This window comes from Nelumbo nucifera, chromosome 2 (genome assembly GCF_055504915.1).
Source record: "Nelumbo nucifera cultivar China Antique chromosome 2, China Antique-T2T, whole genome shotgun sequence".
Lineage (NCBI taxonomy): Eukaryota > Viridiplantae > Streptophyta > Magnoliopsida > Proteales > Nelumbonaceae > Nelumbo > Nelumbo nucifera.
The window spans coordinates 102117154-102138510 of NC_142650.1; the positions used below are offsets into that span (position 1 = coordinate 102117154).

General features: G+C 39.8%; 1 protein-coding gene across 1 annotated transcript; it reads left to right on the plus strand.

The window, feature by feature from the left end:
- The first annotated feature begins 17293 nt into the window (after positions 1–17293).
- Positions 17294–21113, plus strand: LOC104611117 (IQ domain-containing protein IQM2-like). The gene is made up of 9 exons (XM_010278046.3): positions 17294–17873; positions 18254–18784; positions 18883–18997; positions 19083–19148; positions 19245–19333; positions 19439–19529; positions 19612–19851; positions 19973–20074; positions 20191–21113. The coding sequence occupies exons 2-9, from the start codon at positions 18294–18296 to the stop codon at positions 20932–20934; spliced, it is 1938 nt and encodes a 645-aa protein (XP_010276348.1). The 5' UTR covers positions 17294–17873; positions 18254–18293; the 3' UTR covers positions 20935–21113.
- Positions 21114–21357: the final 244 nt, after the last annotated feature.

Consider the following 21357-nt stretch of genomic DNA (forward strand, 5'->3'; position numbering starts at 1 on the left):
TTCGAACTCTATTGGCTTGGGAGCTCCGAGCTCGCTCGAATTGGAGATCTCGGGCTCGCCCGGCTCAGGGTCTTCGAGGCTAAACGTGCACTCGGCGATAAAATCTGCCAAGACTTGGGCCTTAATAGCAGTTCTTGGCATGTAATGGAGGTCGTACTCACTGAGTTCGATGGCCCATTTCGTTAGTCGACCGGAAACCTCGGGCTTGAGTAAAACATGCCTCAGAGGTTTGTCAGTCAGGACGATGACAGTGTGAGCCTGGAAGTACGGGCGGAATTTCCGAGCTACTATCACCAGTGCGTATGCTAGCTTTTCTATCTGCGGGTACCTTGTCTCTGCTCCCTACACAATTTTACTAACATAATAGATGGGTCGTTGGACCCGGTCTGCTTCTTTTATTAGTACCGAACTGACCACCTCGTCGCTTGCTGAGAGGTACAGTTCTAAGACCTCGCCCTCCTCGGGCCGGGCTAAGGTTGGCACACTAGCGAGGTAGCTTTTTAGCTCGTCGAACGCGAGCTGGCAGCCTCGGGTCCATTCGAACCCTTTGCCTTTGACTGCTTTGAAGAAGGGCAGGCAGCAGTCTGCTGATTTGGACATGAAGCGGCTTAGAGCGGCTATGCGACCGTTTAGCCTCTGAACTTCTTTTACTTTCCGGGGTGGTCTCATATCTAGGATGGCTTTTATCTTGTCCGGGTTGGCCTCAATACCACACCGGTTGACAATGTACCCTAGGAACTTGCCCAAGGTGACACCGAAGACACACTTGTTAGGGTTCAGCTTCAGGCTAAATTGACGCAGGACTTGGAAGACATAATCTAAGTCTTGTATTAATTCCAGTGAAAACCGCGTCTTGACGACCATGTCGTCTACATAACATTCTATTTTCGTGTCAATTAAGGGCCGAAACAGCCTATTTACAAGTCTTTGGAAGGTTGCCCCAGCATTTTTTAATCCGAAGGGCATGACCTTGTAGCAGTACAGGCCGAACTCGGTTATGAAGCTGGTTTTTTCCTCATCGGACTGGTCCATCCTGATTTGGTTGTAGCCCGAGTAGGCATCCAGGAAGCTTAGCAACTCATGTCCCGAGGTCGTGTCCACTAGGCGATCAATTCTGGGGAGGGGGAAGCAATCTTTCGGGCAAGCTCGGTTCAGGTTGGTGTAGTCGACGCACATGCGCCACTTGCCGTTTGCCTTTTTCACTAGCACTGGATTGGCTACCCAGCTCGGGTAATGGACTTCCCTTATGAAATCTGTTGCGATGAGCTTTTCGACCTCCTCATCGACCGCCCTCCAGCGCTCTGGGGCTAAGTTGCGTTTCTTCTATCTAACGGGTCTGACTACAGGGTCAGAATTAAGTTTGTGAGTTATCAAGCTGGGGTTAATACCGGGCATGTCGGCCGCGGACCAGGCAAAAATATCTAATTTTAAAGTAAAAAACTCACCAGTTCGGTTCGTAGTGGTTCCTCGACGGAAGCACCGATCTGTAGTGTGCGAGCTGGGTCTGTAGCCGAAGTCGGGACTGTGACCGTTTCCTCTGTGGGCGATGCTCGTTCCTCGCCTTGCTCCGTAGGCCGCTCCAGTTCAAGGTCGCCGGCCACCTTGGTTTTTCCCTTCAGGGCGGCAACATAACACTTGCGGGACTCGAGCTGGTCGCCCCGCGCTACCCCCACACCGAAGTCTGTAGAGAACTTCATTGTCAAATAGTATGTGGAGACCACTGCCCGCAGGATATGCGTGATTGGTCGCCCTATTATGGCATTGTATGGGGAGGGGGTTGCGACCACCAGGAAATCATGGTTGAATCTGACCGCACAAGGCCATGTGAGGTACTGTTATTTTTCTGAGGGGCCTGACTTCCTCTCCACTAAAACCCACCAGAGGAGTGTTCGCAGGCTTCAGTTCGCTCCTCTGTAACTGTAGCTGGTCAAATGCTGACTTGAAGAGGATGTCCGCTGAGCTGCCCGAATCTACGAGTACGCGCCTGACCTCAAAGTCGTTGATCCTTACTTTAATGACAAGTGCGTCACCGTGGGGGTAGTAGACCCCTCACGTATCGTCTTCCGTGAAGAAGATCGGTTCTTCAGTCTTTGGTCTTTTTGGGGAGTTCTGTTCCTCGAGGGTCGCTTCGCGAACTGACGTTCGGGCCGCTGCTGAGGTACACCCTGCTACTACCGAACCTCCCACAATTACATGGATGGTTCCCCGAACTGGCCTCTCTTCCAGAGGTTGTCGCTGCAACGGTTCGACTGGTCTGCTGCTAGATTCGGGGTTATCCTTTCCGTGCTCCCCTTTCCGACCTGCCTTATTGTTATTATTGTCATGCTGTACAAAATTCCTTAAGTATCCGCGACGGATGAGTCTCTTTATCTCGTCCCGGAGATTATTACACTGTTCGGTACTATGACCGTGGTCTCTATGGAAACTACAGTACAAATTCTTATTTCTCTCGTTCGGATTTCCCTTTAGGCGAGGTGGCCACTTTACGTATGGGGCGTCCTCGATTGTCATTAAGATCTCGGTCCGCCTTGTGTTTAATGGCGTGTAATCCGTCCGAACTGCTAGGGGAGCTCGGAACGACTGGTTCGGCTTCGGCTCCCGGGCCGGGTTTTTTCTGTTGACTGGGTTGGAGGGCTCGCCTTCCCTCTTTCTTTTCTCGTTCCCGCTTTCGGTTCGTTGGCTGATTTTTTCCTCTGTTCTCATGAACTTATCCGCGAGCTTGAGGAATTCGGCCATGGTTGCGGGCTAGTTAGCTACCATTTGCCATTTGAACTCTTTATGCATTACTCCTCTCTTGGCCGCCGCGAGCTGCACCACGGGGTCTAACCGCGGTATTTGTAAGCATGCTTCATTGAACCGCTTAATGTAGCCCCGGATGGATTCTCCTTCCCTCTGGACTACTCCGAAGATGCTTTCCTCTGTTCTGGGGCACCGCTTGCTGGTGACAAAGTGTGCAGTGAAGACCTGCACGAACTGGGCCAGCATCTTATCGACCCGGGGGCCAGGTTCCTGTACCAAGTGCGGGCTACCCCCTGAAGGTGGTGGTGAAGGCCACGCACATGCACGATTCACTGGCCCTGGTGAGGTGCATTTGGGACTGAAAAGCGTCAACGTGGTCGTTGGGGTCGAAGGACCCAATATACTTGTCCAAATGTGGGAGCTTGAAATCTCTGAGCAAGGGGACCGCCAGGAGTTTTGATGCGAGGGGGGAAGGAACTGAGAGAATCGAGGCAGCTCCTACCTCGTCCGAGCTCGTCTCTTCCTTGCCTCTGAGCTTTGGCAGGACACAGGTGGCAGTTCGGCGACTTCGCCGGTGCCTTCGTTGTTGAGTGGCCCTGGTACTAGCGCTGCTAGCCTCTGTGTTGCCAAGCTCAATGGGCCCGGAATGCTCATAGTCTACTGCTAGGGTGTCGAATCGGTTTTTCGTGAGCGGGAATTCGGGCCTGGAGCGCCGAGGTGCCGACCTTGCGGGCGAGGTTCCTCGCCGTGGTGCCGACCTTGCAGGCGAGGTTCCTGACCTGCCTGCGAGCTGCGAGGCGGGGGGTGATTTTTCTCTCTCTTCGGCCTAGGGACGAGGCCTGGCTATTAGGGGGGTTCTGGGGCCAGGAGGCTTTTCCCTGGTGGGGGCGTTCATCCTGTGGGGAGGCCTTAACCGGCCTCGGAGTAGGATGCCGAGGTGGAAGTAGTGGTTGGTTCAGCGGCAGTTGGGGGAATTGCTGTCGATAGTGATACTAGGAGATGTTGTGCAGTACTTGGTGCTGATGGAGCTGGTGTTGCTGGAACTGTTGCATTTGGGCTTGCATTGCCCACATGCACTGCATCAGGTCGTCCAACCGGTTTTGGCTGGTTGTCAGGGGGATGGCAGTTGGTTCAGTAAAAGTTTCCTCGATAGGGGGAGGAAAGGGGATGCTCATGGTAGGAAGGTTTACGGGCGCCACTGCTTGTGGCACATTCAAGTTGGGGATCCCATCCACCGAAAGGGGGATGGTGAACTGTCCGACGCACACCACGGGGACTTGAAGTTGTTCCCCGGTGGTGTTTGTCTCTGTGCCACATCTGGCGTTGCTGGAAGAAGCCATGAGTGTTGGGTTTTTTGAAGAAAAGAGGTTATGAGAGTTTGGAGGGAGGCTTTTTGAAGCGATCCCACAGACGGCGCCAATTGATGGTGCGCAATCCGGCCGGTCTTAGCTGTCAATGACCTTGCCTTTGAACGGAATTGCAGGGAACCTGAAATGGAGAAGATGAGGAAGCTCCGAGGGGAACCCGGTGTGGAGGCTCCGAAGCTCAAGTTAGAATCCTTCAAAGGCAAGATAAAACCAGATAGCGCAAAGTTTCCATACCTTGTTCTTGGGGGTAGGGGCCTTTTATAGCCACCTCGTGCACTCACTCCTAAGCTTCTGTCAGGTCGGGTACGATTACCTCTGGTCTCCTGCCAGTTCGGGTGTCATCCCCTCTGCTGATCAGAACCGCCACTACACCCTTTTGTCGGAGCCATCTCTGCGACTGGCGATGACAGTGGCAGGTGGTGGTGGTAGGTGACCGTTGAAGTGCGACTGTCAAGAGTCAGATCCCAAGTCAGTCAGATGCGCCGCCCCTTGGATACAGACCTCCTCGGTGTCATGTATGGTACGTTTGTTCAATTCGGCGTCTCGCAGGCGAACTGTTGGAGTGGCGAACGAGGTGAAATCTTGAGTTCGGATAGGGGAGTGTCCCGAACTGCCATGAGGAGGGCCAGTTCGGGTCACTGCCTTGTGTGGCTCGGGGCCCAAGGGAGAGTTCGGGCCCCTCATAGGGAGGTCGGGCTCCTCGTAGGGAGTTCGAGCTCTTAGTAGGGAGGTCGGGCTCCTCGTAGGGAGTTCGGGCTCATCGTAGGGAGGTCGGGCTCCTCGTAGGGAGTTCGAGCTCTTAATAGGGAGGTCAGGCTCCTCGTAGGGAGGTCGGGCTCCTCGTAGGGAGGTCGGGCTCCTCGTAGGGAGTTCGGGCTCCTTAAAGGGAGTTTGGACTACTAGTTTCTTCCCTTTGATGCTTACGCACTGGGTACGTTGTTTTAAGCACCGAGCTATTTGCTTTTGCCACGTAGAATGATTGCGAGGTCGGGCCACGTCTTCCTTCATTAGTAATCAATTAAAATCATACAATCAATGTTCATATATTATGATTTATAAAATGAATCATAAACAAAACAACGGACAATCAATATAGTATTCCTTTTTTTAATGTAGATTCCTGATTATGATGGTCTGAGAACTGATTTGGATCTAAATCTGATAAAACTGGTTTAGGATAATAAATACTGATTTCTTTGTCCCCAAAACAATTCAACTTCTGTCAGGGCAAGTTGAACAGCCTCTTGCAATCTTGTATTGTGAATATCTCCCAAGAAATAAATCCCCTGGAGATATTCGTAAGGCTGTAAAATCTGTTTGCCCTGACCGAAGCCGGACTCTTCCCAAAATATTTTCAAATGAAAGATTTTATGAATATTTTATCGAACAGAATTGCAGTGAGATTCCAAAGAACCAGACTTCCGCTGGCGATGGTAGACTCCCCTCATGAACATCGGGATTTGCGCACAACCGGCTAACATTTCCAATAACCCTCGAAGTGTTGTACGCTATGATTAGATAAGGGTCCCGGGGAATGATGGGATGTGGGGTTCGAACCATCTCGATATGAATAGTGATATTTCAATAATTTGTATTATGATGAGAGTTCAAAATATTCATACACTCCGATATGTCAAAATCGCATGATATATTTTAATAGTTTTTTGTTTTAAAATTTCACAATATATTTTTAATGTTATTTAACTATTAAGATTTAAAACATCATTTAATTAAAAATCTGAGATTAGTAAACTGAAATCCATTAATTACAAATTTACAATTCTCAGTGTAGACCCAATATAGGACTACATTAAAACTTGGTGTTAATTTGTTTTGATTTTATTTCTTTTTGTATGTTCTAATTCTTTGCCTTGAGTTTTCACCATTAAAAAAATATATTTTTTAGCTGCGTTTGGAAATGATACAAATAAGTGTAAATGCAAATATGTAGAGTGTAAAACGGTCTATATAAATTATAAAATTGGGTTAGTTTTGCATTGATAAATTTACCTTCTTATCAAATAGATTTTAAGTTTCAATTAGAAGTGATGCAAATCAAGAACCCATGTAACATTTACATCGGTTTGGTTTTGTAGGCATTTGGAATGAACGTGTAATTATGATCAATGTAAAACTCCACTCCGATTCAGTTCTGTGTGCATTTGGATGGAGTGGAGTTTTATGTTAATAATCAATGTAAAATCTCATCAAGTATAAAGTTTTACATCGATAATCAATGTAAAAACTACATCAATTTTATCGATGTAAAAACTTTACATTCTTTCACCCATCGTGTTTTTTAAAAAGCAATGGTCACTTTCACTGTTTAGTGTAAAACATCATTTTACATTGATTCCAAAAGCAGCCTTAATTTAAATAAATGCAAATACGAATTCCAATAAAACATATGCCTCTTTTTATCAAAAACCCACTTGAATACAAATTTACTTCATTTTTTTATATACTTTTATATCTTATTATCAATGTAAATATACATTAGAAAATATATTTTTTTATTATTTATCAATGCATAAATATAATATTGCCAAATATAGGCAAAACTACAAAAGTGAATTAGAGTGTAAATTGACCCTAACCAAGATTTATACTCCATTTTCATCGTTTCCAAACGCAGCCTTTTTAAGTCTTTTAAACATCAATCACAAAAAGAAAAAAAAAAGTTTTATATATTGAACTAAAAAAACACATACACACATCCCGAATCTTATCCAAATGAAACCACAGCCATAGATGGAGGTGCAGTAGGAAATTATTTAAATAAGTAGGACCCACATTCACCCATGATATAATCCGATGATAAATCAAGAAATGAAAGGGAAGTCAAAACAACTTAGCTGGAGTCCGGTGGAGGTAGCTGCAAGTGTGATTGAACATCAAGATGGAACCCTATGAACCCTTCCAAAAGCAACCCTAGTAGTCGCATCGATCCTAACCTCTTCTCTTCCCTCAATCTATCTGCAGTTTCATAGCCATAGGTAGACCCCATCACCATCTCCAACAACCAATCTAAAAGTATCCCTTCAATCCTTCCTCAGGTGGTTGCACAGTCTTATCTGGAAACTGGAAAGCGTCCAACCTCAATCAATGAAGATGGGTCTGGATTTGGATTGGAGATGGGTCCATGGGCCCATGGGTAATCTGCTGCTTGTCTTTAATGCCTTTCTACATGTAAACAGTAAACACTAAACAGTGGGAGTATAGATCTATTAACAATAAAACGCTCTCAACACTGTCCCAACAAGTCATTGAACTCAACATCTCTCCATGAATGAAAATTTTAGAAATAGACACGAATTGAGTTTTTCACAAGTTATTTGATTTAGGCTTTTTATATATATATATATATATATATATATATATATATATATATATATATATATATTTTGGGCCTATTGTCACTTTGGTCCTCAGACTTTAAAATGCGATAATTCAGTACCCGAACTTTCAAAATATGACAATCCAGTACCTGTTGTTAAGTAATTGTTAACCAGCAATTAAGTGGTATTTAAAAAGACACAAATACCCTTCGAGTGTCATCTAATTTTCTTTATCAAACATCCAAACATTGACAAAAAAAATTGACAGTCTCAAATCCTTGCTTCTTCTATTCAAGAAAATACCCACTCAAACGTGACCCCAACGTTCTTGAATGGAAAAGGCAAAGATTTGGGAGTGTTAATTTTTTGTCAACGTTTAGATGGTTGATAAAGAACATTAAATAACACTTGAAGGGCATTTGTGTCTTTTTCAAATGTTGTTTAATGACTGATTAACAACTAGTTAACGACGAGTATTGGATTGTCACGTTTTAAAAGTTTGAGTACTGAATTATAGCATTTTAAAGTTCAGAGACCAAAGTAGCAATAGGCCCAAAGTACAGGGTACTAATTGGAAATTTTCCCTAAAAAATAATAATATAAAAATATTATTATATACGAAAAATAATATTATATAAAAAATCACTGTTTTCAAAACCGGACCGGATCGGATGGTCGGACCGGAAAAACCGGGAACCTGACCGGTTCCGTTTTCCTCCAAAACCACTTTTTCCCCTAAAACCGTTGATTTTGATAAGCAAATCGCTGAATTAACCGATTAACCGTTCGAACGGTTTTAACTGTTTTCCAATTTTTTAATGTTTTTAACTTTTTTTATTTTTTTTTGTCAGAATGGGCCGACTATTCAGGTCGAACGGTCATTTCGAACCGATAACCGAACCCCTGACCGGTTCGATCATCGGTTCGTTTTTAAAAACCATGTAAAAAATACTAATATGTATAAAAATAAGTTTTATTTTTTTGGAGTGAAATCGAATTTTAGCTTAAATGTCTGGCTCAAATCGAATTCAAGTTTCATAATTCTTTAATGGATCAAGCTTGAGTAACTAGATATTCGACTTTACCAAATTGGAATATACGGTCTAGCCCTAATTAAAATACATGTTGGAGAGTTTTGTTCACAGTAAGTACATACCCAAACAGTGGTCGGGGCTGGAGCATTGGATTTCCACGTCATGCCAAGCTGACGTCAGGTACGTACAAAACCAACCATGCGTTGAAGGCACAGAACCGTACCTTGTTTGGTACGGTGGGCAAGGACTAAGGACTTCCTACTACTTTAGAAACTGACGACTCTACTCCATTCGAGTTTCAACGACAACCACATTAGCCGATTAGCGTCGGTGCCACTGCCGCAGAAGACGCGTTGTTATCAACAGGGCATGGGGAGATATTTTTTGGTTGGCTCAGACTTCAGACTTCACTTTTGGATTTCGTCAAAATAAATAAAAAACAAGACTCCTCTTTCTCTCGAGTGCTAGCTGTTCCTTGTGCCACACCTCACTCTAGTGCAGTCCAGCTGGCAGCTGCTCTCTCTTTGGCGGTTACTACTTACTACTCCCCACCCCCACCAATTAAAAGATAAATGAGTACCCGTGGATACGTGTCCAAACATCAGGCTTTCGGGTCTCATTTCGATCCGTATTTGAGTTCGATTTCGGTCCCATTAAACCTAATCCGTATCGATTCTATTTGATTTAAATATATTGTATTCATGGTTTTTGAACCATTTTTTATTTAGACGGTTGGACCATTCGACCCAAATATTGTTTAAGCAATCGGTTCTATTTCACTCTTAGACTTATTCTTTCTCAAAAGCTATTGACTTGGTATATGTTTTGCATTGTATGTGTGTGGGTTGGAAGGATTGTTTTTCTGAAAAAATGATGTCATTTTTTTTTATTCGTAAACGTTGCTGTCAATTAGAACGTTTCATAGAGCAACAACAACACCTTCTATTTGATACCAGTGCTCTATATCTGTTTTCAGCATTGTCACTCATTATAGAAGTCCACATCACTACCACATCATATCCTTGTCGGCAACAACGAGCTTCAATTTGAAAAAACATCAAATTTGGTGTTGCTCTAAATCATACATTTTCGATTTCTAAGACATGATTTAAAGCATCGTTTTTTATGAAAAATGGTTTCAAACATATTGACATTTCCTGTAATGTTAATTTTTCCAACATAACGCTAATATGTCACCATTTTCTGGAGCAATGGTATCAATCCCAAACAAACACTTGATTAGTGATCCCGTTTACCCATTTGATACGGACAACAATTTTGTCTTTATTTATTTTAATTTTTTTTATTTTTTAAATTACAATGAATTGTTCATTTAAATCGGACTGTTAAACTGCTGATTCGAATATTGGTGATCAAAACGGTTCTGGTTCTGTATCAGTTTTTAAAACATTGATACTATCTATTAGTAATTATGACTTAAAAGGTTGTATTTTACTAAATTTATTTTGTTAATAAAATATACTACCAAAGTCGATTTTATTTCATTTCATTGCTGATATATAATATGTCGGTCATTTTTCAGTTAATTTATCAATACTATTTAATATTCAGTTATAATCCGAATTTGATGTAAATATCCAAATCCGAATGACATGATTCGACCCGAATTCAAAATATAAACAAATGGAATTTGTCCAATTAAAAGCGACCCAATTTCAGCCCTAGGGCATCGCAAGGGTCAGTCTGGAGCAGAAGTGGTGTTGACATGTTGTGGACCCTTTTTATTTTTATAAATCCCGCCCAAAACGCTGTCACGCATCTCATGGGTCATGGGTAGATCTGAGGCCGGTTTTATAGATCCATCTTTATGGTCACTCAATTGGAATCTTTTATCCAGGGAGTACTGAAAAAAGGATGCTGTCAATCTGGGGTTATTGCATCCGGGTGTACTTGTTGTACATCTTCCAATCCAATTGTTATTTAAAAGTAGGTTTGGAAATTCGGTCGATTTCATATCAACCCTAATGCAACTCGATAGGGCTGTTCATAAGAAGATCTAAATCGATCAACTCAATCTGATCTAATTCGAATTAGTTGAGTTTTTTTTAGCGTCGGTCGATTTTGGGTTACTAAAAAGCATAAACTGATGAGTCAATTTGGTTTCAATTTCCACACATGAAAATTGAAACCGAATCGACTTAGTTCCTAGTTAGTACTTAATAGTTAGTATTTAACTTAGTTCCTACTTTCTAATTATTTATAGTTTCTACTTTCTAATCTTCTCTTTAGAAATGCCATTAATGTCAAGCATTGCAAGACAAGGAATGCCATTAACATTTTCTTACATTTTTTTGGAAGGTTTAAAGAAATGATGTTATTCTCTAAGGTCCTTTACACCAAATAGGTAATTACAATTAGGTGTTATTTTTACTTAAATTAGAAGGCTTCTTAAAAATTCCAAATTTCAGTCTTCTTTTTCTAACACAATTTGACTATCTTTTCTTGGTAACTTCTAACTTGGTCCGCCCTTACTTCCTTAGCCCCTCAACTCCAGCACTCAAACCGACTAGGTCAGTTTTGGTTTCATTTTCAGGCAACCCGACTAGGTCGGGTCAGTTGGAAAAACAATAAACCGACCCAACCTGACATGTGAACAACCCTACACCTCGATGATGATTAAATTGGCTCAAATTTTATTTTGGATTTATACATACATACAATATTTTCAAAATCGAACCAGATCAGGCGGTTGAATCGGAAAAAATCAGGAATCGATCGCAAAACCGTCATTTGTCCAAAAAAACATTGATTTGGTTAGTGAACCATTGATTCAGGTAGTCGAACCGTTTGACTCGAGAACGGTTGTTGGCCATTTTTTAGATTATTTATTTATTTTTTATTTTTTTGTCAGAACGAGCCGCTTGCACATAAGCTAAATCTTTGATGTCATAAAGATATGATACCAAAATAGCATTGACTAATCAAAACCCTAATAAATTTTGATGACTACCAACTAATTGCTTATTACCTTTATGATACATTGATTGATTATAATGTCATATACATCTCTTATAGATAAATGATATATGGCATTTAGATTTTTCTTTTATAACCGGAAAATATCGATTTTATATAATACTATTATAAAGGGCACATGCTATATACATGTTGAAGTAAATGGATAAAAATATAAATTAACATTATAAAATCAAATTTAACTTTTATGACCTACACCAAAACCAAAGCAATATCCCCTTTATAATAATAGAGACAGATGGCCATAATATTTATATTTTATAGATATAAATATATAAACATGTTGAGTTTGAATTGAGTTCCATAACTGAAATCTGAACCTTAATCATGGTTCAAAATATCGATACACCAAACCCAATATGCCAAAATGGGTGTATCCATGCTTCAAACCTTACACTTTCTTTTTTTTCTAATTTTAAGGGAACCGTCTTAGATTATTTAGCTAAGGCCTAGTATTGGTTATATTAAAATTTGAAAAACTTAATATTTCAAGCATGCCGATCAGGCCGATATGATACATGACAAAATTTTGAACCTTATCCCGGAAAGAAAAAAACTAACCTAATAAGTTATATATTAGATTCATATTTTTGGAAATTCTTATCCGAACTTCAACCTGACCCAACTCAACTCTATGATGGGCCGGCTTGACTCCAACTAACCCGGACCAAGTTGCAACTGGGCCAACTTCAGAGGAAACTACAGACGACCTTCCAAATGAGTTAAGTTCACAGTTTGTTTAACATATGTATATATAAATATAATGGTTGGGGGGATGTATCAACATTTCAACAACTCCAGCAAGAAATACGTGGTTGCAGCTCATGTGGACACGTGGAAGACGATGAGAAGCTTCTTGTACGGTACAGACTACAAAAGTACCAATACTTTGCATGGAGATCCCAAAAGACAGTTGGACGTGACGATGAATTGTCGACGATATTAAAAAAATTGCCGAAAAGAGACAGAAAGCTAATTACATAAAGATAATCAATTACAAAAAGGCGCTCGTGGGTTGACCTTCTGACCCCCATCTCTAAGTACAGCCACGATCGCTGCTTTTTTATCTGGATTTTGAAGTTTCGCTTTTCCGACAATCTCCTCTTGTCTTCTTTTTAAAGTTCTGTTGTTATATAATATCTGGTGACTTGGCGAGTGGCGAGCGGTGTTTAAATTGATGAAACCTCCCACATATTTTCTTACGGTTGCTAAAATCTCCCTTCAAGCTTGTTAGTTGTTGTTTAAATTGATGAAACCTCCCACATATTTTCTTACGGTTGCTAAAATCTCCCTTCAAGCTTGTTAGTTGTTGTTTAAATTGATGAAACCTCCCACATATTTTCTTACAGTTGCTAAAATCTCTCTTCAACCTTGTTAATTGTAATCATCTTATCCCCGATAGATATCCAACTTTTTCGACTCGATGGGGTCGGGGATGCGGCTGATGGGGATTGGGGTCGGGATGGGGAATTAAGGGTGTCGATGGATCCTTTTGTCATAGTTATAAATAGATCCTTTCATTATAAATTTTCTGATATAGTTATCCTTTTGTTAGAATTAAGGGTATCGATGGATTGGTTTTGGGTTAGAACCGTTCAAATTATTGGATAGAGCAAAAAAACATTGAATTGGAAGATTTAATAGTCCAAAATATTTATTGGATTTGGCCCACCCGTAATTTATTTATGTTGGATTGGGTTGGAATGAAACCAATATCCAGTCCATTAATAGAAAATTGAAGATAAAAGTATAGGTGTCAAAAGACTAAATTTGGGTTGAAACTAATCTAAATTAATTAAAATTAATCCAAACATTGAGTTGTACTGGTTCAAAGTATTCATTAGATTGGATTTGATTGGACTTGGTCTATCTGTAATGAACTCATATTGGAATAGATCAGATTGGACCAAATTCGGTCAATTGACATCCTTAGTTAAATCCTTTAACAAGAGCCACAAAAGTGTCCAAAATACCCATATAGCAACTTTTGACTAAAATGCTTATTTTCCAAAATTCCTCATCATATCAATCGCTACCCCAAATCATTCCAATCCCTTTCCAAATTTGATTTATTTCCAAATTCACCCTTTATATCAATCATTCATAGGTAAAGCTGCAAGCTTTAAACTCTTTTTTTTTTGTTGCTCATAAATTTTGTTTTTTTTAGAAACCACAGCCTCAATAGTAATTGCATGGGTTCTCTTGGAAAAAAAGTAACTGCATAGGTATTTTGTAGGTCCAATCTAGTCCAATATGAATCCGTTACAGAAGGAATAGGTCCAATCCAATCTGATAAATACTCAGGACCATTTTGAACCAGTCCAACTCAATGTCTAATTCAAATTGATCTTAATTAATTTAGATTGGTTCCACCCCAAACCTGGTCCATCTGCATCTATAATCTTATCTTCTATTAATGGATTGGATATTGGTGCAATCCAACATCCAATTCATCAACCCAAAATTGATTAATTGGCACCTCTAATTTTAAACATTTTAATACTTCTTGTTAAAGTATTTTACCAGAAAGGATATACTTGCAAATATATCAGAAAATTTAGGAAAATGATTACAATTATCAAATTTCTCGAAGGTTTCATTCAGCAATTTACCCTTTTATAATTTTGTTATTGGCGACTGAGGGGCGGTGTTTTGTAATTTTACGCGTACGTAATTACGTATGGATGAAGTGGAAAGGGCTCGGGACCGTTTGTGACGCATGGTTTTGATCAACGTGGAAATGCCTTTTTGCATGATTCGGTGCTTTGCTTTTTTTCCGACTGATTCCTTCTTTTGGGCGGAAAGATTCATATTTTATGTTTGTTCGTGTCCCGACATGAAATCTTTGAATCTCGTTAAGTGGGTGGAGAGTCTGAATCACAATCATGCAATCAGAATGGGTTTAATGGCTGATGGGATGGGACCCATTTTTTAGCAGGTGAGAGAACTATTAATTGTTTGATCTTCACTGTATGGCGGTGATTGAGACCCTACATCCAATTCTGCGTGTGTGTGTGGAGGGTCGGTTGGGGTAGGGGCCTACCGGCTACCACCATATTTCATTTGTCAAAGAGGCAAGTGTATAAGAGAATGTCCCCACACAAAATGCAGAAATAAATTTTGCACTCTGTTTGGGAAGAATACAAATACAGATATCTTCCATGTAAATCCAAAGAGAGCCTATGTTTATGAACCGTGCATATATTTGTATTTGCATTAGATGTATTTATACAAATGTAAATAGTGCCTATTTGTAAAAACCGTGCATATTTGTATTTACACTAAATACTATTTACATTCTTTTCAAATGGAGTTTAAGGAGAAATTATTGATTGGGCTTAGTTTATAGAGTGTAAAGCTTTATATTTTGTATTATTTTGTATGTATTTGTATTGTATATATTTTGTATTTGTATTTCTTTCAAATTAAACTTTGGGCTGCGTTTGGAAATCATACAAATGGAGTGTAAATCCTGGTTTAAGGTAAATTTGCACTCTGGTTCACTTTTGTCTGTATTTGGTAAGTTGGTAATATTATATTTATGCATTGACAAATGACTGACCAATGCATATTTACATTGATAATAAGATGTGAAATACATCAATAAAAAAGAAGTAAATTTGCATTCAAGTGAGCTTTTGATAAAAAAAAGTTAGTATGTTTTATTGGAATTCATGTTTACATCCATTACAGCTAAAAATCTGTTTGGTAAAAATATAAATTTGTCATTGCAAAACTAACATAATTTTACAATTTATATGAACCGTTTTACACTCTACATATTTGCATTCACACTTATTTGCATCGTTTCCAAACACAGCCTTGATTTCAAAAATAGAGAGAGAGAAAGAGAAAGAGAAAGAGAGAGAGAGAGAGAGAGATTTCCTTTGGACGATTTCTTGTACCCAGAATTTCTTTTCTTAAGAGATTTCCATAAAATGCAAAAATAATATGATTTTACTAATATGACGGCTTTCTTTTGTTTTAAGAAACAAAATTGTATTTTGTACATATTTGTCAATAACTCCTTAATGGAACTAGTTTTTCTATCTACCTATCCTTTGAAAATGAAAAGAGACAACAAAGAAAATATTGGTTTTCACCGTTTTCAAATTGTAGAAACAACAATCTTGAAAAACTACTTCCATAATGCATCACTTTTGTTTGGATAAACTTTTGCTTTTGAGCTTTTTGGGATGTGGAAATTAAAATTGAGTCATAACGTGTTTTTAATGTTTGGTAAGAGTTGATTTTTGAGGTAAAAACATTTTTAAACAGTGTTTTTCAACCTGCCACTGACCCTAATAGTTGAGCCATCACCCACTCAAGATTTTGTGTCTGATTTTTCCTAAAACCTGGGGTTTGATAAAAAAAACCGTTGATTTGGTCAAAACCTGCTTGATTTGGGTATTTGAATTATCGATCCATTTGACTTGATCATTGGGCCATGGGCTATACACGGTTAAAGCTCGATCGACTTGGCTGTTTGATTGGAGTGATCTTTGTGTCGATTTTGGATAGTTTTTCGTGATCTACAAATCTCATGGTGCCCCAAAAGCTTCTCTCCCCACTCTTTTTGCCCAAAATAACATTTTTACCCTCAAGCCCCAATTTTTAACATTATATATATATATATGCTTATCACAAGGTGACCTGCAAACTAGAGGTAAAAGCGGTTCAATCTTTGGATTGATTTTTGAAACATTCCTTCTAATACCCAAAATACAAAACCTAAAATTAGGGTTTTGTGTTTCTGAGCCTTGAAATCACAAATTTTGAAGCTTATCCCAACACAAGAGACCATTACTACCACATCCAGAATTTTTATGCTTCAACCCCCCCCCCCCGCTCTGCAGATTAGATAGATTCATGGATTATTTTAAGTCTTGCTGTACCCTGTACATCATACATACAATTAGTTCAACTACAGCCTGTTTGGCTCCTAATATTTTATAAATTAGGAAAACACTACAATTTTGATAATAAACTGTTGAGGTTCACAGCAGTTGATTTAGACCTCTCTGACTCAGGAAGAGTTTGTTTGGTCCAGCTTTATATCCCCTCCCCCACAAAAATTGAAAACTAAGTGTTGGATGCTTGAGAGTTAAGCCATGTAAAACTACGCGAAAACTCGAGTGACATAAGCAATTGCGATCCCCATGCTTGACCCCTACTTAGCTCATCAAATACATACAATACTAACCAAGGGAGAACTTACTGACCAAATCAGTGCTTAGACCCAAATCAAGAATTCATGATGATTATGTGGCCTGACTTATCAGGGCCATTATTTCATGTGTCTTTTTATAGTGAAGGATCAAAATTTTGCAACGTATCGACTGATACATATTGATACATTTCATCTTAAATATCAATTTGTATCGATATTTTGAAATAGGCTTCGATTATGATATAGAAAATATATAATATCCGAAAAATAATTGATCAATACATTCGAATCATAAACATGATAACGAATCAAGTGTGATTTATCAAAATTCATAAGTGGTTTTTGATTGATCAAAACTCTTTCCATATCATATCTTTTCCGTATCATAGGTTTTTCCTTTGAACTAATTAAAAAATGGGTCTTTCCATCAAAGCATCAGATTGATTGGATCACTAAAGGAAATCTGATTAATAGGCTTGGTCTAGTCTGCTCTGCACATAATCAGAAACTTAACAGAGCCATGACCCTATGACCCCATCACCCTTTCTCCCATGGTCTCTTCTGTAGATGCATAGAATCTCAATAGAACAATTAACTAATTGAGCCTCACACTATAGCAAAGGACTAGAAATTTCACAGGCACCAGTCCCTGCCTCTATCCAACCACACACACACAGGAATGATAAAACAAAACAAAATAAATAATAGGAAGATGACAAGCAAGATGAGATGGATTGAGTGTTTTTTTCTTTCATTTTGACCAGCCAAATTAATTAGCAACCAAAAAGGAATTCAGATGATAATAAATAAACATCAAAAGTGAAAACGATGAAAACATAAAACGAGTTGAGGAGAAACGGCGAGTTTTCTCTTTTGTATGGTCAAGAACACGTGGTTGGAATTTAGCAGCTCTTGATTTGCTCCCTCCCTTTCCATCTCCTCCATCCCCTATAAATTTCATCGGATGAGATAGCATGGAGAGCTATAACGTTCTCTTAGATTGTAAAGCATAAGCTTGTGAGTTGTGAAAAAGGAAGCAAGAAGAAAAGCCACTCTGTAATATCCACGACCCAAGACACCAACCCCCCTCCGATATCTACCAGTTTCCAATCTCTTCATTCTTCAATTGGGTTCTTCTACTTTCTCTCTCCGTCTTGTCTCTCATTGTTTCTTCAATCAACCCAAAACCAATTTCATCTCTTCTAGTAACAAGTCTTCACCGCCAAAGGTAAGATTTTTATGTACATTTTTTAATAGTTTGACAGGTTCAATCCATTTTCGTTCATGCTCTTTTAAAACTCGTGCGTTCTTTCAATGAGGATTTCGCAAATAAAGATGGAAACATACAAACGGGTTTTCTGGGTAGTTCATGAAATGGTGGTTCTGTATCTCGTTTGATCAAATTCTGCAACTGGGTTCTTGTTTTTATGTTATTTGTAGAAACAAATCGAAATGGGTTTTCTGGGTTGAAGGTCGTTCTTGTTTTCTTCGTTTTGACCATCTTCAACGACGAGCTTTACTGGTTTTTATTGCAACCAATGAAAAGAGGGAAAAAAAGTCGATTGCTTTTGGTTTGTTCTAACAGGCAAGATCTGTTTTTTTCTGCAGACAAGGTTTTCAGTAAGATCTCCCAGGCTTTATAATCGAAATGGGTATATCTTTGTCCTGTCCCTTTGCTGATTACGATGATCTGGATGACGATGATGGGCGCCAAGCTGTTGTCGTTAAACCCATCAGTTTAGACGGCGAGGATGCCCGGACGACACTGCGATCCGTCAGTTTCAATGGCCGGAATTCAGAACCTACAATAATGAAATCCTCTGGCTCTGGGAAGATGGTCTTAGAAGGTTCTGTCAGCTTTAAAAAGAGCGAAATGGAGACCACGATCTCAATAACAACTCCTTCCACAGACATGGAAAAGAATGTGGCTGGCAGATCAGTCAGTTTTAAGAACAAGAACAGAGAAACTGCCAAGGTATTTCCTGAGCCGGATAACTGTATTGGGAAGGTCTCTCCACAGCCCTCGTTAGATTCAGGCAGCCCGAAGCATGAAGCGGCATTGAGGTTGCAGAAAGTGTACAAAAGCTTCAGAACCAGAAGAAAGCTCGCAGACTGTGCAGTTCTAGTGGAGCAACGATGGTTAGTCTTCAACTTCATCTGTAACTATTTCCCTCTCTCTGTAGCCTGTACTTGTTGAAAAATCCTAATTTGTTTTCTATGCTTAATGTGTATTGCAGGTGGAAGTTGCTAGACTTTGCAGAGCTCAAGCGGAGTTCTGTGTCATTCTTTGACATTGAGAAGCATGAGACTGCCATATCCCGATGGTCAAGAGCAAGAACAAGGGCTGCCAAGGTAAGTTCGGAATGAATTCAGAGGTGCATCTGATAATGCTTCCTTTAACAAAGGCTGAAACTTAAGTAATTCTCTTCTTTTGCAGGTTGGGAAAGGCTTATCAAAGGATAATAAGGCTCAAAAACTTGCTTTACAGCATTGGCTTGAAGCAGTAAGCCCTGGACTTAGAATGGTTCCTACAAATGAAACCTTTAGCTGATGTCCATAAGCTTGTACTGATCTGAATCTTATGTTGTGTCCTTGACAGATTGATCCACGACATCGTTATGGACATAATCTCCACTTCTATTATGTCAAATGGCTCCATTGTGAGAGCAGACAGCCCTTCTTCTACTGGTAAATTTCTATAAACATTCTTCTTCTTCTTCCCTTTGATAACAAGAATTTAGTTGCAGAATCAGATCTAATTCATGAAACAATTGCATGAATTTGAAAATGCAGGCTGGACATAGGAGAGGGAAAAGAGGTCAATCTTGTTGACAAATGCCCTCGATCAAAGCTTCAACAACAATGCATCAAGTACCTTGGTCCGGTAAGCCTCAATTTGTTTCTGTAGAGTGCATGTTTCACAAGGCTGGGAATTAGTTTCTTACAGTTATATGCTTGATTTTCAGATTGAAAGAAAGGCTTATGAAGTTGTAGTGGAGAATGGGAAGTTCTTCTACAAGCAGACTGGAAAAGTTCTCGACACATCTGAAGGACCCAAGGATGGTAAATGGATTTTTGTCCTGAGCACATCCAAGAACTTGTATGTTGGGCAGAAGAAGAAAGGAACGTTCCAACACTCCAGTTTCTTGGCTGGAGGCGCCACTTCTGCAGCCGGGAGACTAGTTGTGCAAAATGGTGTATTGAAGGTATAAAGCAATTTCTGATTCAATTTTCTTCTTATCTTCAAGATCCAATGCTTTATTGTGGCTTTTATCTTATGCACAGATAAGGTTGTTTAACCAGGATTTTCTCTCGACTTCTAAACAGGCAGTCTGGCCACATAGTGGACATTATCGTCCAACGGAAGAAAACTTTCAGGAATTTATGACCTACCTCAAGGAACATAATGTGGATCTCACTGATGTTAAGGTATAAAAGTTTTGCCTTCACTTTTAGTAATTTCATAATCTACTCAGAAGGAAAACATAGTCAATTGGGCACAGTCTGATGGAATTCTATGTTTTCTTTTAATTCTTTTTTTCCAGAGAAGTCCAACTGACGAGGAAGAAGACTCATTAAGAAAGCAGAGGAGCAGCATTGGTCTTAGAGAGAACTCCTCCGAACAAGACTTGACTCAGGAAGTGACGGATTTTGAGGCAGAAGACATCAATTCCGATGACTTGATTCAAGAACCAACTGATTCTGCTAAATTAGTTAGCGATTCTGAACCAGAACCAGAGGAGTCGATGAAGACTCATAACCTGAAAAGCAAATTGAGTAACCTTAAAATACCAAAAAGAAATGATCTGTTTGAGACGTCAGTGAACCAATGTCTATTGGATGGACCAAGTTGCAACAGTCTCTCAGGGGAAACTTCATCTAATGGCTGTGAAACCGCAGAAGATTTGATTATGCCAGAGCAAGATTATATGGTTCCCAAGAGGAATTTGTTTGAGGAAGATCAAGAAAAAAATGAAGATGAAATTATTCCAAAAGAATCAATCCTCCAGAGGATAAATTCAAAGAAGGGAACAAAGTCATATCAACTGGGGAAGCAGTTGTCTTGCAAATGGACAACGGGGGCTGGACCCCGTATTGGCTGCTTGAGGGATTACCCATCTGAGCTCCAATTCCGAGCTCTGGAGCAAGCAAACTTGTCTCCAAGAAGTGATGGGTGTTCTAGAGCTTACTCCTCTCCTAGAAGCTTAAAAGGACTGAGCCCAAGGGTATCAACACCAACTTCTTTGTGGAGAGAAACAACACCAACCATAAGAACTAATCTTAGATGAGGAGGGACAACTCCCTAATGATCTATTCTTTTGTTTGTAGACAAGATTATACAAGAATTCTTTTTGTACCATTAATTTTTTTTTTTAATTCTTTTGTAGATCCTGTTGTGAATTTCAAAATTGTAGAGTCTTTTGGGCTTTAGTTCCCTCTAACAAAGAAATGACTTAGATTCTTTTTATCAACACTTGGTATGATGATATCATGGAAGTGCTTCTCATGCCTGTGTCCTGAACTTTCTGTCTACTTTAACCGTTTATAATTTTATCCTTGTCAACCTTGGCCATGGGATATCTGAGGATCATCAAATGATGAGCCTCAGTTCTGAAACTACTTCCTCCTGTCAACTTATTCAAGAACTGCAGTTTTATGTTCCTAAAAAGGGCATTTTCTGAGTATGATCTTCAACCATGAACAGAGCTGAC

What these genes read in the sequence shown, in the direction of transcription:
- LOC104611117 (XM_010278046.3), top strand. Translation starts at nt 18,294, where the DNA reads ATGGGTATATCTTTGTCCTGTCCCTTTGCTGATTACGATGATCTGGAT. An exon ending in GCATCAAGTACCTTGGTCCG is followed by an intron (nt 19,530 to 19,611) that starts GTAAGCCTCAAT and finishes CTTGATTTTCAG; the next exon opens with ATTGAAAGAAAGGCTTATGA. An exon ending in TGGATCTCACTGATGTTAAG is followed by an intron (nt 20,075 to 20,190) that starts GTATAAAAGTTT and finishes CTTTTTTTCCAG; the next exon opens with AGAAGTCCAACTGACGAGGA.